At 40.6% G+C, this 16,925-nt stretch overlaps 1 protein-coding gene across 1 annotated transcript in view; it reads left to right on the plus strand.

The window, feature by feature from the left end:
• Positions 1–16,925, plus strand: part of PARD3B (par-3 family cell polarity regulator beta) — an 861,040-nt gene that overhangs the window by 303,350 nt on the left and 540,765 nt on the right. Inside the window, exon 3 of the mRNA XM_084892180.1 lies at positions 5,754–5,925. Within this exon, the coding sequence (XP_084748306.1) occupies positions 5,754–5,925 (172 nt within the window). The remainder of the gene's footprint in view (positions 1–5,753; positions 5,926–16,925) is intronic.

Below are 16,925 nucleotides of genomic sequence, written 5' to 3' on the forward strand. Positions count from 1 at the left end.
AGATATGACAATTGAATAGAATTCATACATATCTCATTAATATATTTATTTTTGTGTGGTTTTGTAAGTCCTATTTATAAGATAGGTGTGTTTTTAAAAAATACATTTCAGCTTGACCTGTGAAACAGAGGTGTAAAACACAGAAGATAAACATTTCAAATTGCCCTAGTGCTTTAAATTTAGTGGCAATTAAAGACAAATATTTTCATATTAAAAAAAGCACAGAAATCTGATAGAGTATAAAATGAATGTAAAATGTACATGAATTTAAACATAAGGCTAAGCACTTTAAGTTTGAACTCACGACATGCCAATTCAGGTTATGCCTCCACTGCCCTTGAGGTTTACTCACTTTTTTATTTTATTTTTTATTTTATTCTCACTAGCAGACATGCTTAGAGATAGGAAGAGGGGGGCGGGGGTGACATTTCTGACAACATGGGTGGACCTAGAGGGTATTATGCTAAGTGAAATAAGCCAGACAGAGGAAGACAAATAGAATATGATTTCATTTATATGTGGAATCTAAAAAAAATTAATGAACAGACAAATAAATTCATAGATAGAACATTTTGATGGTTGCTAGATGGGAGGGGGTTTGGGATAATGGGTGAAAAAGGGGGAGGAATTAAGAAGTATACATTTCCAGTTATAAGAAACAGTCATGGGATGGAAAGTACAGCATAGGGAATATAGTCAATAATCCTATATAATAAAACCCTAATATGCAAATTGAACAGCGGAATGACTAGTTGCTATGACCTGCACTGACCACCAGGGGACAGATGCTCAATGCAGGAGCTGCCCCCTGGTGGTCAGTGTGCTGCTCCCATAGGGGAGCACCATTCAGCCAGAAGCTGGGCTTGCACCTGGTGAGCACAGTGGAGGTGGTGAGAGCCTCTCCCACCTCTGCTGTAGTCTGGAGGTAAGGAGCAAGGGGTCCTGGACTATGAGAGGACGCAGGTTGGGCTGAGCCTCCCCCCCCCTCCAGTGCAAAAAATTTCATGCACCAGGCCTCTAGTAGTATAATAACTATGTATGGTGTCAAGTGGGTACTAGACTTATCTGGGTAATCACTTTGTATGTTATATCAATATCTAATCACTATGCTATACACCTGAAACTAATATAATATTGAATGTCAATTATAATTTGAAAAAAATGTTTAACCAGAAACAGAATGTATTGCCTGGAAGGCAAGTGAAGAAAGTGATGTAAAGAGGATACAATAGTTGATGGTGTCCTCAAATCAAGCCCAAGATGGGCTTTGGATTTCGCACCCTGCAGATTGTCTCTGACTGGTTAAGGCCAACTTCAGTGGAGGTCACTGACTAGTGACCTCAGTAAAGGAATGAAGGAGAGAGACTGGAACTGGTCTGTGCACAGGTCTTTCAGATTTTACTCTAGAGGGGAGGGAAGAACTGGGTGGCCCCTGTAAGGGTGAGTCCTGAGAAGGTTGGCTTGTTTGGGTTTTTGTTTTGGGTGGGAGAATGAACAGTATATTTGTAGGCAGCTCTTCCTGTGCATATATGCGGATTAGGTACCCTGTTAGAGATCTGCGGGGACAGAAGTTTTGATTGAAAATCAAGGCTATCTGAAAAGATCATTTGGGACCATGGTCTTCGTGGGAAGTGCCAGTGCTGCACCGGGTGACATGATAATGCTGGCATCACAGGAGGGAAGCAGGGGCACCAGGGATGGATAGGGCAGCAGAGGAGGATGGGTCCAAATCAAGTGCTGCCTAGTGGCCTTTTGCATACAGTTTGGGCTACTGCAGGCCAGTGAAAAATCTGCTGCATGCCACAGATGGTTAGGTTAGATGAAACCTTCACCACAAATTTGATAGAATTTCTTCTTTGATGTTGAACTCATCTCTTTTGGAGAGGTCATTTCAAATGGGTTTAAGGCAGGGAGGGGAGGCCACTGGCAAACAATGGGCACTTTGGAAGTCAGCATACCTTCTGTTGAGGAGCTAGTGCAGTGGTTTATGTTAATTAGTGTATGCATCTCTTACACTGTGTGTTAGGAACTCTGTCACCCAATAATGTAAGTGTTCTGATGAATCAAGCAATCCAGCTAACAAGCACCTACAACTCATGTTGGAAATTAATTATCAGTGTTGAAACAAGTGTGCATCTGTGTGCGTTGAAGAGTGGAGTTGAAGACTGATGAAGTCTCCTCAGCCAGCACCTGCACTGCCAGTGACCTTGGGCATCAGAGACCCAAAAACCGATCCTCTTCCTTCCAGTGGTAGAGACTCTATGTCATTCATTCAGCTCTTCACACATTCAGAATGGGCTGTACAGCAATCATTCCTGTCAGTCATGGGTTTCAGAGACAGACCAAGCAAGTAATTAATCAAAGAGATTATTAATTATGAGATTTTGCAGATGGATAGGGCAGATCTCACTAGCATCATCTTTGGGAAGAGTTGCATATTGCCTGTATCTCCATAGAGTCATGTTCACGTTCTTAGCTTAGGCCATAGCTTCCTCCTCAATAACTACAAACATTCCACAATGCAACCTCATCTTTTATACCTTCCTTTTGGGAAGATGGTTATAGTGTGGTCTGAGACACTGCACTGGAAATTAAAAAGATAGGGTTCACTTGGACAACACAGTCTCCAAACTACTTTGTTCTCTCATTTCATATATTATTTGGTATAACATTGTTGCTGCTTACTCTATACACTTGTGTGAATAGAATAGTACTAGTGGCCCAGTGCATGGATTTGTGCACATTGAAAGGAAATTAATTAGAAGAAATATTTTAATACCAATATTCTCCCTTTCTTTATAATAGAAGTGTCAACCAAATTCACAATCGACAATGACAGATCAAAAAACACACGTGCAACTGGTGCCATTGAAAACTTTGTATGTATCGTGCATGTGTGAGTCAACTTATCCTTTTATAAATATAGAATAAACTTGCTTATTAGACCTGCTTTCTGATTTAGCTAAACTTTTTCCAGCCCAGTGAGGCACCCCAACTTCTCTTTCAGGTAATTGTTAGCAACACAGCAGTAAATATCAACACAAAGCAGATTGTTATTGTAGATCATACAGGGAGAACAAAGGGTAAAATATTTAACTGCAGCAGTGTTTGACTATACCCTGCCCAGTGAGAAAACCTTAAGTCATTTTCAAGATCCACCATTTCTTATATCTTTTCAGCTGGGTCAAGTTTCTAAACTGTTTAAATTTCCATTTTCCGGCTAATGAAAAGAAAATAGGATTCTACCAAGCCTCCTATCTACCTACTACAGAACTTCTGTGAGGATCAAATGAGATGAAACAGGAAAATGCTTTCACAGACATTTGTTTAAAGTGTAAAATGTTTTTACCTGGCTATAAAGCAAGTAGTGTTCCTGGGCTGAAGAGACTTCAAGGAAGTTAGTAGCTAGGGAGAGGAAGCCAGGTGTTGCTATGTGATGTCATTACCCATTGCCACAGCAATCATTTCAGGGCTGGGCTGGGCTGTGGGCCGCATTTTGTGCCATGGGGTCTCTGCAGTGTTGGCTGTGATCTGGTAGGCTGTTGCTCCACGGTGGTGACAGGGCCTGTGTCCCACTTGGGGGAAGCCGAGTGTTGCTTGGGGGAAGCCGACAGTGCAATTTCTTTGTGAATGGCCAGTGTGCATCATGGCAGCTCCTGCATTGAGCATCTTCCCCCTGGTGGTCAGTGTGTGTTATAGCAACCAATTGGACTGTTGGAGGGACACTTAACATATTAGTCTTTTATATATTTAGATGGTTATCAATAAAATATCTCAAGAAAAAAATGTTATAGATAATAGATAATGAGTCTTAGATATAGATAATGATTTATGAGTTATCAATTTTAAGCTTTTTATTGATTTTCAGAGAGGAAGAGTGAGGGAGAGATAGAGACATCAATGATAAGAGAGAATCATTGATTGGTTGCCTCCTGAATGCCCCCTGCTGGGGATCAAGCCTGCAACCCAGGCATGTGTGCTGACATGGAAGGAATCAAAATGTCACCTCCTGGTTCATAGGTTGATGCTCAACAGTGAAGCATGCCAGCTGTGCAAGCTTTTGTATTTATTTTTTTCTCTTTGACCCAATATTTATAATATATAGGATATATTGAGTTAAGAATATAACAAAAGGGAAAAGTAAGGTATGATTCTTAATTTACATGAAACTGTTTATACTACCCATATAATAAGACACTTTTATTAGTTGGTTGATAAATTAAAATAAATGTACTAACATGTGTTAGAATTTACCAATACATAAATTTGAAATTATTTTTGTTATCAAAGAAATAGTGATGAAAATAACACTTTTACCTCATTTAAAAATTGATTTTATTTTTCTTTTCAGGATTTACAGTGTTAAACATCACTTTGGCCAGATGATTAGATAAATATAGTTCTAGGGATTATTCTTATACTAGAATAATCTTTCATTATTAATCCATTTAAGTCTTTTCTGAAACCAGTTCATCAGTGCTGCTGATTAAAAATAGAAAATGTGTGTGTTCAATTTTAAGAATTAAAAGTAATGTCTGGGGACTAGCATTTGTTTCCCGTGGTGAGAGGATTGGCTTTTCCAATTAAACAAGTCTCCATACTGGAAATGAGTAGTCAATTATGAAAATCATTTTTGAATAGCCAATTTACATATCCCTAATTGTATTCATTTCTTCTGAAAGACTGAGCTTGGAATGTATGATGTTCTGATTGGTTACCCCTGCTCTTGTGTCATTAATACTATTGCCAATAAGGTTCCCCTATGAATAGGGCTTTTTCCTGAATAAATGCTTGAATTATAAGTAGGTTTGTTTTATTTAATGAATGAAAAATATACATTTACTAGCAGTTTTCAAATTTGCACACACACTGCACTTTTCCTGAGCTAACAGTGGCATCCCTGAGCTGCCCACATGTTTGGACTTTTCCACATCAGTGATAAGGGGCATCAGAGGTTCCCTGATGGTGGTGCTCTCCGCTGGCCAAAAATGCAGTCTCAGCCGGATTGCCTCACGTTTTACACAGTGATGTTTGCACAGTGAATGGGATGTGTTATGATGTTTTGCCTTTATTTTATGAAAAATGAATTGGAAATTGACAAACATTTTTATATTTATGACAAGAAGCATAGGTACCCGTGAAATAAAATTGGGATGAAGATGAGAATAATTGGGTTAAAGTGCTGATGCTAATTCTCATTCAAATTGAAATTCATTGGACTTAGACCAGTCAACATAGATCAGTCATGTTGGTAAAGAATAAACCTAAATGCATGTATAGAAATGGGTTATTTATGTGTGTGTACAAGGTAAATACAAATTCTGTGTAAATATTCACATTTTTGTCAGTTTATAATGATTGTGTCTAAAAGGAAAGGTGTAATTACAGATTTGGTCATGTCTACCATTCCATTTCTGCATGTTCAACTTCTATGCTTTTGGAACAACTCTTAAAAGTGACACTGAAGTCCTTCCCGGCTTATTAGAAAAAGGGAGGGGAGGAGGCAACTATTTCATTCCTCCAAGAGAGATAACCAAAGTCGGTTCTCTATTTCAAGCCACACCGTCCGTTCTTTCCTGGCCATGGTGCTTTTAGACATAATTGTGAATTAAAAATTGTGGGAACAGTCACATTAACATTTTAAGTTTCTAGAGGCCATTTTCATTGAAACCGAAGATCACAGCTAGATACAGTACCCAGGTGACCTGTGTGTCCACTGAAGTAGTAATGGGTGTTGTTGGGTTTGTTTGTAGCTGATTGCTGTGTTTGATGAACAAGAACCCCTCCACAAGGTCGAGAGCCCCGGAGGAAACCCGGCAGGCCGCCAGAGCCCGGATGCCTTCGAGACCGAAGTGGCTGCCCAACTGGCTGCCTTCAAACCAGTCGGCGGGGAAATTGAAGTGACCCCTTCTGCTCTGAAACTAGGTATGTGTATTTTCTGTGGTGTGTTTGTCACCTGGCTGATATACAGTATATCCCCTTGCTGACTATGAGTTGCTCCTACTTTGTGACTTATGATGTTAGTGATCTTTCTTTAAAAAACAACAACAAAAAAAACATTAGTTTCTTCTCTACATTATTATTACTTTTTACATAGCTCTTTGCAGTTGTTGAGGCTCAGGAAAGTCGATAGCATTTTTTCTTGAATGGCAGGTGAATCTGAACCTGAACCGTGTGCCCTTGAAGTCTCATAGGGGAGGGATTGGGATACACGTGATTCCTCCGTAGCCTGTGGGAATCATTTTTTTTTTAAGTCCCTGAAAACGTCATTTGGAATAAGCTAAGCATGATCAAGGAATCCGCTCTAGGAATAAAGGTCATGTCTGTTTTGCTACCTTCTTTTTCTCCCCAAACTACATATCTCAGAGTTTGGGGCAAACATTTTAAAGTTAGTGTCTTAATTCTGCCCTACTGGTTTATTAAAACAAGAGCAACTCACCCAGTGAGTGTGCTCAGAATTCTTTTTTTGTTACATTTGTTTTGAAGGTGTGGGCAGAAGGAGAAAAATAAACATTCTTCTCAGATTTCAGTGAATTGACGATGGTAAGAGACATAACATGTCAGTGTTTGGTGATACCACTTAGAGATAAATTTAGGTCAGTTAAACAGCATGAAGTTTCTGGGAACTTCAATATTTTGGTACTTAAAACAGTTTTTTAGTCCTATTGAATGTCTGCAGACATTTTGAGGTGCAGCTCTGAGCACCTGTTACAGGTAAATTCTCAAGCTTGAACCTGGGCTTTTCCCACTTTGCCTTTTAAAGCAAAGCATATGCTTAACGTTGTAACAACTGTACATAGTACTAGTTTTTCGCATCTGAAACAAAGTGTATACTGTCACGTTTCTTTTACTCACAACAATTCTGTGTCCGTCCTGCGCACTCATTTTCTGGGAAGCATGTGCAGGCCCCTTTGGGAAGAAGCAGGTGGATGGTAGTGATCTATCTGGGCTCCAGAATGCTCCTCTGTTTGCTGGAGTGCAAGCGAGAGAAGCAGTCCACTGCAGCCCGGACCCTGGGCCGCTTCTCTTCATGGGAAGCCAGGTTTGTGGCTTCAGCAACTTCACAGCCCTGTCATTCATTTGCATAATGGATGCCTTTTTACCCATTATGCAAATGAGATGGGAGGAAAATTAGGCAATAAGGGAAGACGAAAGGGGAAAATTGCCTTTGCTTGTTTTAATATTCTATTTATAAGCGTACGCTTCGGTCTGCAAGAGGCCAAACCTCGCCTCGGAGTGCTCGCGTCCGGGAAATTTGTTTTTATCTTTCTCGTGCGCATTCTCAGAGAAAAGGTTTGTTTTTCTTCAGATTTTTCATAGTTTTCTTTTGTTGAACCATCTGAGCACATAACATTGAATGTGGGAAGAGAAAGAAGTAAGCTGAGGTTTCTCTTTGCAAGTGGACTTTCTACTCCTTTAATACTGATTTGTGGTAAGGCAGAGATAGAAAATAGTATTTATTAATGGTGACTACACAACAAGCACTAAGCTTAAGATCAGGCAAGGATCATTCTAAATCCTTTACTCATAACAGCTCACTTAACAGCATCATGATACTTAGTTGACTTCTGTCATTCCCTTCATTTAAGGCACATGTGTCAAACACAAGGCCCGCGGGCCAAATCCAGCCCGCCAGGCCTTGCAATGTGGCCCGCACCGCGCTGTCATCACTGCACTCCGCTGTCAGTTTATGACATTGTCAGTTTATGACTGTTCAGTAAACCATTCGGCCCGCAATTTAGGCTGGATTTTAGATTTTGGCCCCTTCTCTGATTGAGTTCGACACCCCTAATTTAAGGGATAAGGCAGGCACAGGGCAGTTCAGTGACTCATCAAAAATCACAAAACTGTTAGGTGTCAAGGCCAGAATGTGACACTGGTTCCAGTGTCAGGAACAATTGGCTGTGTGCCTCTTATATGCTATTGTAAAACAAACAAAATAATATATATATTTGATTTAATTTTCCTGGGATTTACTTTGTGAATACATATGAAAACCCTGCAAACACTAACTTGTTGGCTTCAATTCCCATTTCCCCTGTTCTGTGGGTCCAAGGATGAGATGAGCTAACTGTTAAAGTGATCAGTATGACTCCCAGACACTGGGTCTGAAATCAGGGCTTCATCTCCAGCTCCTCCTTTTCCTTCCCACAGTCTCCACTTTCTCCAGCCTCCTCTCCACACCATTGCAGCACCCCAGATCCTTACCATTAATCAGAAGCCTGCAAAGCCTCCAACTTACCCCTTCCTAGAAAGCGCTGCAGTGGGTAACCCCTGCTCTGCCAGGGCCGCCTTCCTAAGTCACAAATCTGAGGATATGGCCCTGGCTTAACAGCTTCCAGCGGCATCCTGCTGCGAGGAGGGCCATGTCCACACTCATTAGTAAGCTGATGCAGGTGGCTTCTCAGTTCGCTGGAGGAATTTGGGCCTGGATGAACAATGACAAAATCATCCCTTATCTACCCTCAGGGTCCCATCAGATTGAGTACTTTTCATATCTTGAACTTTAAAAGCAAAAAAAAAAAAGCCTATGTATGTAGTTTCTCTGACAAATGGAAGAAGGAAGCAACACAACCAGCTTTGGTGTCTACCAGTTTTGTTTTGTTTGTTTGTTGTTGCCTCGGGGCAGGATGTGGTCAGAAGTTGGGCAGGCTTCATCTCAGGATGGAGGGATGTGCATGGCAGCGGCCCTTAGCCGTGGGTCCTCCCTGGCTGTGCTGCCAGCCCCCGGGAGATCCTGTTTACATGAAGAGTGGGCTGGGCAGCCGGAGAAGCAGCAGCATTTGTGTCCCAGTGATTCATCATAACATTGTGCACATACCATGCCAAACTCAGAGCCCAGCCCTGCTCCCCACTCAGCTCCCCGAGGCCATTGGAACTGGCCTTGCTTGTCTTGGGGCCCATACGCCCTCCCAGGCTGGTGTAGGAAAAACAAGCGCCTCTTCTCACTGTTGTTTCTTTCTTGAGACCCCTTAGGGAAGCTGGGATTTAATCCTCCCCAACTCTTCTGCTTGTCTGGCTGAAGGAGACACAATTTAACACATGTTAGGAATCAAGACATTTTTATGATTGGGTCATATTAATCACCCAAAATTTTGACTGATATTGAGGGTTAAAATGTACTCAAAATTCAGTATAATTTTATATCTCTTTTGTCAAAACAAGCTAATCAGCAGCAGTATTCTGTTAAAAACCAACAACCTTGCCTTACCTGGTTTGGCTCAGTGGATAGAGCATCGGACTGTGGACTGAAAGGTCCCAGGTTCAATTCTGGTCAAAGGCATGTATCTTGGTTGCGGGCACATCCCCAATAGGAGGTGTGCAGGAGGCAGCTGATCGATGTTAACTCTCTATCTCTCTCCCTTCCTCTCTGTAAAAAATCAATAAAATATATTTAAATAATAAAAAAAAACGTTCCCTACTGTGGCCCCTGCTGTTCTTTTTGTATCTTCCAGGATGAAATAGTTATGCACAGAATATGCAGAAAGTTTATACTCAGGCTCTTCATGACCTGGCTACCTCCTCTGCCCACTTGCATTCCTGGCCACACCCCTACAGTCACCTGAACATGCAGCCTCTGTGAACCACTTACCAGTGTCCCAAGTGCCACTTGTTTCAAATTCTATGCCTTATAGGTACTCACCCCCTATGCCTCTTGGTGAACAGATGCACCCTTTAAGCTCAAGCTCAGATATTAGCTGTGGTTTGGATGCCTTGCCCAAATTTTCAAGACAGTACAGTAGATGTACAATAAATAAATGTCTTAATTCTTTATTCAACAACAAAGTGGCACAAAATGCATTGAAGAAATGTTCCACTCATCTAAAAAGGTTTATAGTTTTATGCCCTATAAGCTAATGGGGTATATATTTTTAATTTGTAAGAAGAATTTTAAATCAAGTGGGTAACCACACAATTCCAACTTCATTCGTCTAAATAATTCCCTACCATTTATTTTCTAATGGATTTTCTACTGTAATGCTAAATGAGTGAGTCCTGACTCAGCCCTAACTAGCAAATCACTGGAATACTTAAAGATTCTAAGTTTCTAAATATGGTTGATGCTTTTTACTGTGTGGCCTAGAGGTTGCTGAATAGCCTATTTAAAAGAAGAGACATGGTGAAACAAACACCAGGTGAAGTAGCAAGATTCAGAGACCATTTGCGTTTTAAAATTACCTAGTCCAGGAATTGTCTAAGTCTTCTTTGTGGAACCAATATTACTTTTCGACATGTTTCAGGATTTCAGCATATATTTGATTCTAGTTAATTAACAAATAACATTTATTGAGCACTTAAGTTCTAGAAGCTATTCTATTTCATTGATGTTTATTTATTATCCAAATAGGACTGGAAGAAAGTGTTGAGCAGGCAGCAGAAAATCCCAATGTTGTTTACAATTCCTACAGCAAAGCACCCCACCACCACCAAAAGAATTGTTAGCACCCCTTAGAACAACCTTTATGAAATGCTGGTCTAGAAATAGCCAGTTCCATAGACAATTGTCATTACCTTACAATAAGAAAAGAAAGAAAGAAAAAAGCTTATAGAGAGTGTATGCTCTAATACCAAATAACTATTTGGTTAAAGAACTAGCGTTGGAACCTTCAGCTCTTGGCTTCCAGGACAGTGCTCTTTCAACTACATGACATTTTTTGGATTAATTATATATTTCAATTATCCATGACTTTGAATACGGAATATGACAAAGTAGCACCTCATATCTTTTGGAATTGAGATAGAGTGTAAAGTCATAAATAGATATTATAAATAGCTGCAAATCATAAGCTAATAAGGGTATAAAGACTAGAAAATTAAGATGGAGAACATTTTGTTAAAACCTTCTTTAGGTTTCAGAAATGAATCTGTTTGTTCCTGTCTCCTCATCCCATGAGTTTGTGTACACATGTGAATGCATGCATGTGTATGTGTTTTAGGGGAACTGGAACCAAAAGCATTATGCTACTGGGATCCCTGGGTGATTTTTTCTGTCCTGTGGATATTGTTATTCTCTTTTTGACGTTTCAAGTGTCTTCCTGTAGGACCTTCTGTAAGTAAGATAGAATAGGGAGGGCAATTACGTTGCAGTTTGGAAGAATATGCTCTTGAGCCTTTCCCCCAGTAATTGTTGTGCTGCCTTTATGACCTTGTCCTGTTCTCCAGAAGACCTTCTGAGCCCAAGGTCAGCCCAATCCTTATCCCTTGAGAACCAACAATAGGGAGCTGGTTTGCAACCCTACAGATTTTCATCTAGCTGTGTTCCCACACAAGTCATCTAACCAATATCTATCAGGACCACCCTTTTCCAACACCAGCCCTCCAAAGTGGACACATCTGGCCCTTCATAGGATTAGATATTCTTATCTGAGACCATCCAGGTCACTTCCTGATGTGTCACTGCCACATGTCAAAGGACCACAGTGTTCTCATCTATAACACGAGCCTTTCTTGATTTTATGGGCTATCACTGTCCCCAGAGAATTTCATTAATGCCCAGGTAACCCTGAATCTGACTCCGTTGTCCTCCCCCGACCCCAACTAATTAGTAGTTTTAGTGTAGACATGTTGATAATTTTTTTAAGGACTTCTTGACTGAACTTTGCTATGTTGGGTTCAGGCTTCCATGAGAAAACGTTTCTTTGGTTATAATCATTTTAGCAATTTAATTCAAGCAGTGTGTCAGGATAGAGTCCTTTCAACGTGGTTGTTGCCACTCCTGTGATCTCTATTACCCAGATATGAAGCGATCTGATTAAAGTTGGAAGTTGAAATGGCATTAGCTTTGCTCCCCTCTCCTGTGTTAAACTTTGAAGATGAGCTACTTTGTATTTGAAAGTGGTTCTTGTTTCTGAGACTTGAAAGCTGGAAGGTGCCTCAGATGCTTTATTGTTTCCATGTGTGTTTGTGCTGCTTCAGAACTGACATGGAAATTATGCTTGTGTGTTTGTTATCATTATTTTCAAAACACCGAGTTCTTTGCTCTCTGTTTTCAGTAGTTCTCAGAAAACGTCGCAAAGCCATAGAGGAGTGTTGGGACTCATGACTGTTTTCTTCTGAATTTGACAATGCACTGCATAAGGGAAGCATATGGGAACATTTGTCTGAGTTTTTTAACGAAACCAAATCCCTTCATGGCACTGATCTTCAGGAAAAAATAAAGAAGGGGGAAGTTTATTCCTTTAATTAGGCTGCAGTATGTAAGTAGCTGCTGTGCCCATAATGGGAGTTTAAGTATTGGCATCTGATCCTAGACAAACACGCTCACACCACACACATAGCAGAACTGACGCTCAGGGCTGGGCCGGGCTGGGCCAGGCTGCTGCCGGAGCCTTTGAATCTCTACTACAAAGAGCACAGGCATGTGAGGGTCCCTGGTTGCTGCGAGCGCTGGGCTGTGGGCTGTGCAACTCAGAGTGGAAATCGCCAGGGGCCTGAGGTCATTTGCTTGGATGGATCCATAACTCATAATTTGGTCCTTGAGTTTCATCCTATTTGTTTTCTGTTGCGGGCTGATTATTCAAAAGTTAACAGCTTGCTAAGGCATAGCATTTCTTTCTTCCCTTTTCCTTCCCCGGGAGCCTGGTATTTTTTTTCCACGCGGGCTTAGATGAATGATGTTGTAATTAGCTATGGTAACCTTACCAGGCTCTCATCAATCAGTCATAGCCGTCCAGTCAACAGTGTGTGCATGTTTTCTGGTGCGGCCGTGAGCAAAGCAGGACTGGGGAGGTCACAGCGTCACTCACCCTTTCCTGGCATCCTTCTTCTTGTGCGATTGTGGTATCAGATTTTATTTTAATACTTTAAAAAATATTTTTAATATACTTTATTGATTTTTTACAGAGAGGAAAGAAGAGAGATAGACAGTTAGAAACATCGATGAGAGAGAAACATAGACCAGCTGCCTCCTGCACACCCCTCACTGGGATGTGCCTGCAACCAAGGTACATGCCCCTGACCGGAATCGAACCTGGGACCCTTCAGTCCACAGGCCAATGCTCTACCCACTGAGCCAAACCGGTTAGGGCTTGGATTTTATTTTAGTTTGTTTTCAGAATAGGTGAAATGTTGCCTGGGGGAAGGGGAGATGGGTCAGGCTATGCATTGAATTTTTTTTTTAATTTTAATACTCTGGAAAAGGGCCTGAGATTCTTGGTTAAATGAAAAAATAAAATCAATACTTAAAGACAAGCAACTCCTAACAAATAGGAAAGGGAATTACCACACAGGAGTAGTTTTGTTTGTGTGAGCTACATGCAAATGTGAGTGAGCATTCGAATAGAAGATTCTCAATATAGCTGGCATGGCCGCCTCTGAGTAAGTTCAGGTCATGGTGGTTACATGCAGGCTTCCTGGACAGGCAGTTACTTCCCAGCATTGTGTAAAAATAAGAAAATATCCTATATTCTTACAAGTGTCTTTTAAGTGAGATATTATTTATTAAGTTATAGAAAGTTAAGCAAGAAAAAAAAAAATGATCATCTTCTTAATAGAACTACATTTTCCTTTGCCTTTTTCCTATCTGGTTTCTTTGTATTTTAGATTTAATTCCTTTATTTTCTGCTGCCTCATTCAGTTCCCCTTTTGTCTCTTTTCCTTCTTTTCGTGTACTTGGATCTAAAGGCTCAGTGTAATAACTAAATTGTTCCTAAGTTGGTTGCACTCTAATAAAAAAGTATTAAAGGGAATTTGCCTTTAATCATTTACCCCCAAAATGTAAGATAGGATATAAAAAAAAACAAGCTTTCATTCTTGTTCCTTTCCAGCTGTATTTTCTAAGTTGATTATATGACCTCAAAAAAAAAAAAATAAATAAATAAATAAAAAAATAAAAAATAAAAAAACCCACACACACAAAACAGCGAGTTCCCCCTCTCCCCTTCGGCCTGTTGCCGCTGCGGGGCCCACACTGAGCCGGAGTCCGCAGATCCCTCATAAACAGGCAGCGGGAAAGGTCACCTTCCTACTGCTCACTGGATACGAGACCCCTGGGTTCCCCAGCCTCTTGGCAGATTGCTTTTAACAGCAAGTCCGGGGGAGCCGTGCTCGCAGAGGCCGAGTCCCTGGGCAGGGGAATGCTTTAGCGATGCAGTCATAGCCGCTCCTGGTAGCTTCCTGGACCACAGATAAAATGACATGCAGTTTGTCCTTTTAGTAAAAGAGAGGCAAGACTTACCCCCGCCCCCCTTCCACCCACACGCGCACACACACACACCCCTGCATCCCTTCTGCCCCTTCCCTGCCACCATTACAGCCCATCTGTCTTCTCTCCTGTAACCCAGCGTTCCTGGGCTTCAGTGCAGGTGGTCTGACAGCCCAACAGCACCCAGCAGCAGGGCCCTGCGTTCACTCAGGGGGAGCGCTCCTCATTCCCTGAGCGGAAGCGCTGCTGGGGAGAGCTGGAAAGGGTTTCCCCTGTCGATTACAAAACGCTTTCAAATTACTTATCTGTATTAAGACCTTTTTAACAATATGCCTCCGGTTTTTATTCACATAAATCTTTGTGGCCGTGAAATAGATTACATCTCTCATAAATTTCTAATCACACCTAAACAAATTATTTATAATCACTGTGCTGATTTCCTTTTGCAGTTTGAAGTTCAAGAATCTGGCTAATAATTCAATAAATGGCAAAGCCTTTGTTGCACTAACAACTTAAACAGAAGGCCTAGCCTTTGGGATTTATTTCTGTGTGTGTGTGTGTGCGTGTGTGTGTGTGTGTGTGTGTGTGTGTGTGCATGACTTTTTTTTTTTTCTTTCTGCCCAGATGGGAAGAGTGGAAAAAAATCCACTAATTTAATTATTTACAGAAGATCCATCTTAAGGACAAGTCACTCAGAGTTGGACACGCTTTTATGACTGGCGCGGGATTTTCTCATTTGCTTTATCTGATAAAGCCATATGATGAATTATGCCCCAATATGCACACATTTGGTTATTTCCTTGCTCTATACCCAATTTGAAATTTTACTAAGATCTTGATTCTGCCCAATGGAAGTCAGAAATACCAAGGCAGCTCGATCTGCTCATTCTCACGTTCCAAGGTGATAAGGAAGGTGACAGCCTTTGCTGGCAGTTGCCTTAAGAAAAGCTATCTCTCTTCTGTTTGCCCTTTTTTAATGTTTACCAGATAAAAGAAGACAACCTCCCAGATATAGCCCCCACACCCTGTCACTTTATCACGGAAACAATGCATCCATCATATGGTACCAGAAAGCAGTCCTCAGTCTGCTTATTCCGGGACTTAATGGGGAAAATCTTGATAGCTATCAGAAAAAAACAAACAGGTAAAATGAAAAAAAAAATCTGATTATTCTTCTGTATGAAAATGAGACTCTGTTAAACTCCTTTACATATGGAAGAAATTTGGGGCTTTATGGTGGTTTTTTTTTGTTTTCCTGTGTGTAAAATTAAAGTAAAGGAAATTATGTGGTATATCTTGCTTATTTTCTTTTTGTTTATGTGGAAACGCTGACTCTGATTACTTAATGCATGTACGTAGAAAAGGGCATGATGAAGGAAAATAAGGGAGTAGGCTTTTTGCCTTACCACAGCTTATTTAAAATCATTGCACTTGTATTTGGTACTTTAAGATAATATTGACTAAAAGAAGCCATTACTTCAGGGTCCATATTTCTTGAGATTGTTAGTAAGAATGGTGTTTCCATCTCCTTTGCACTATTTGTGTGAATAATGGCGTGGATAACAGCAAGCTGAATGTCTTTGTGTCGTCTGGTTCTACATAATGGCGATGATCAATTAAACTCTTCTTGTGTTTTTAAAACAAATAGACTTTCTACCCCAGAGGTCTGAAATCATGAGGCAAACTTCTTGCTTTAGTCACAGTTCAGGAATAATGCCCTTTGACCCCCGGACTTCAGTTTGGTGTTACAGCCCACTGCCCCTATGGCCCAGTTCAGCATCTGCACCACTAACATCTGCTCGCTGTAGATGACTGGGCTTCAGGCGTGGCTGTGGAAATTAGTACGTCTGATGTCCGTGCTACAGAAGTTGGTGACATCAGTTAATCAATAAATAATTATTGCTGGCCCGAAAGATGAAAAGTATTATGCTAGGCTACCAGAGGAAAATAAAAAGTCGCAAACTCATTTCCAAGCAGCCTGCAAGCTGGTTGACTTAAAATTAATTGCTGAGTGAGCGTCTTCACTTGGTTAGATTTTTGCTTTTATAATTTACAACGGTTGTTGTAATAATACAGAACAAACCGTTGCAAAGCCTTGTAGTTAAAAGAGATGTTGCCTCGTAAGTAAATTGAGACACACATAAAAATATTTCTGTGTGCTATGTTAGTCATGTGCAGTGTCTCTCCGTAGCTTGTGTGTCTTTTATTTGGGTCTCTGGTTGAGGAGGAGGTTCATGAAAATAATATACATCAAGTTTGTAGACTATCTGTGATTCCAGTTTTCATTGACTCTGTTTGGGGCAGTGTGAGTTTTGTGTCATATTAGGTGGCAAGAAATTCCTAAATTCGAAGTATTTCCACTACCATAGTGATGTCCTTTGTTGTCCAAGATGGGTCTCCAAGGACCTAATGGATTGATGGGTAAACATTTATTTATCTGTCTATTCATCTTTTCATTATTTTCTTCAAATACTCTCCAGTCAAATGTACTCCTTTAATTGTTGGCAATGAAGTTGGGAACCAAACTTCTACCCTGGTAAGCTCAGCAAACATGCTGTTCAAAAGAATTAGCTGGTTCAAGCATGCGCTGGGCCTCTAGCTGTCATGTATTTAACATGATTATGTTCTGTCTTTACAAGGTGAAAATTTAGGAGAGGTTATGCAGAATTTTTGCTTACAATTCATATCTTCTTCAAAATTGGCTCTTTTCTTAGTACTTAAAATTTAACCTGAATATATCTGAGTTTATTTTTTCTCTAATATTTGAGTTGAGCAAGTAGGC

Source organism: Pipistrellus hanaki (genome assembly GCF_964339955.1).
Source record: "Pipistrellus hanaki genome assembly, chromosome: 8".
Taxonomy (NCBI): Eukaryota; Metazoa; Chordata; class Mammalia; order Chiroptera; family Vespertilionidae; genus Pipistrellus; species Pipistrellus hanaki.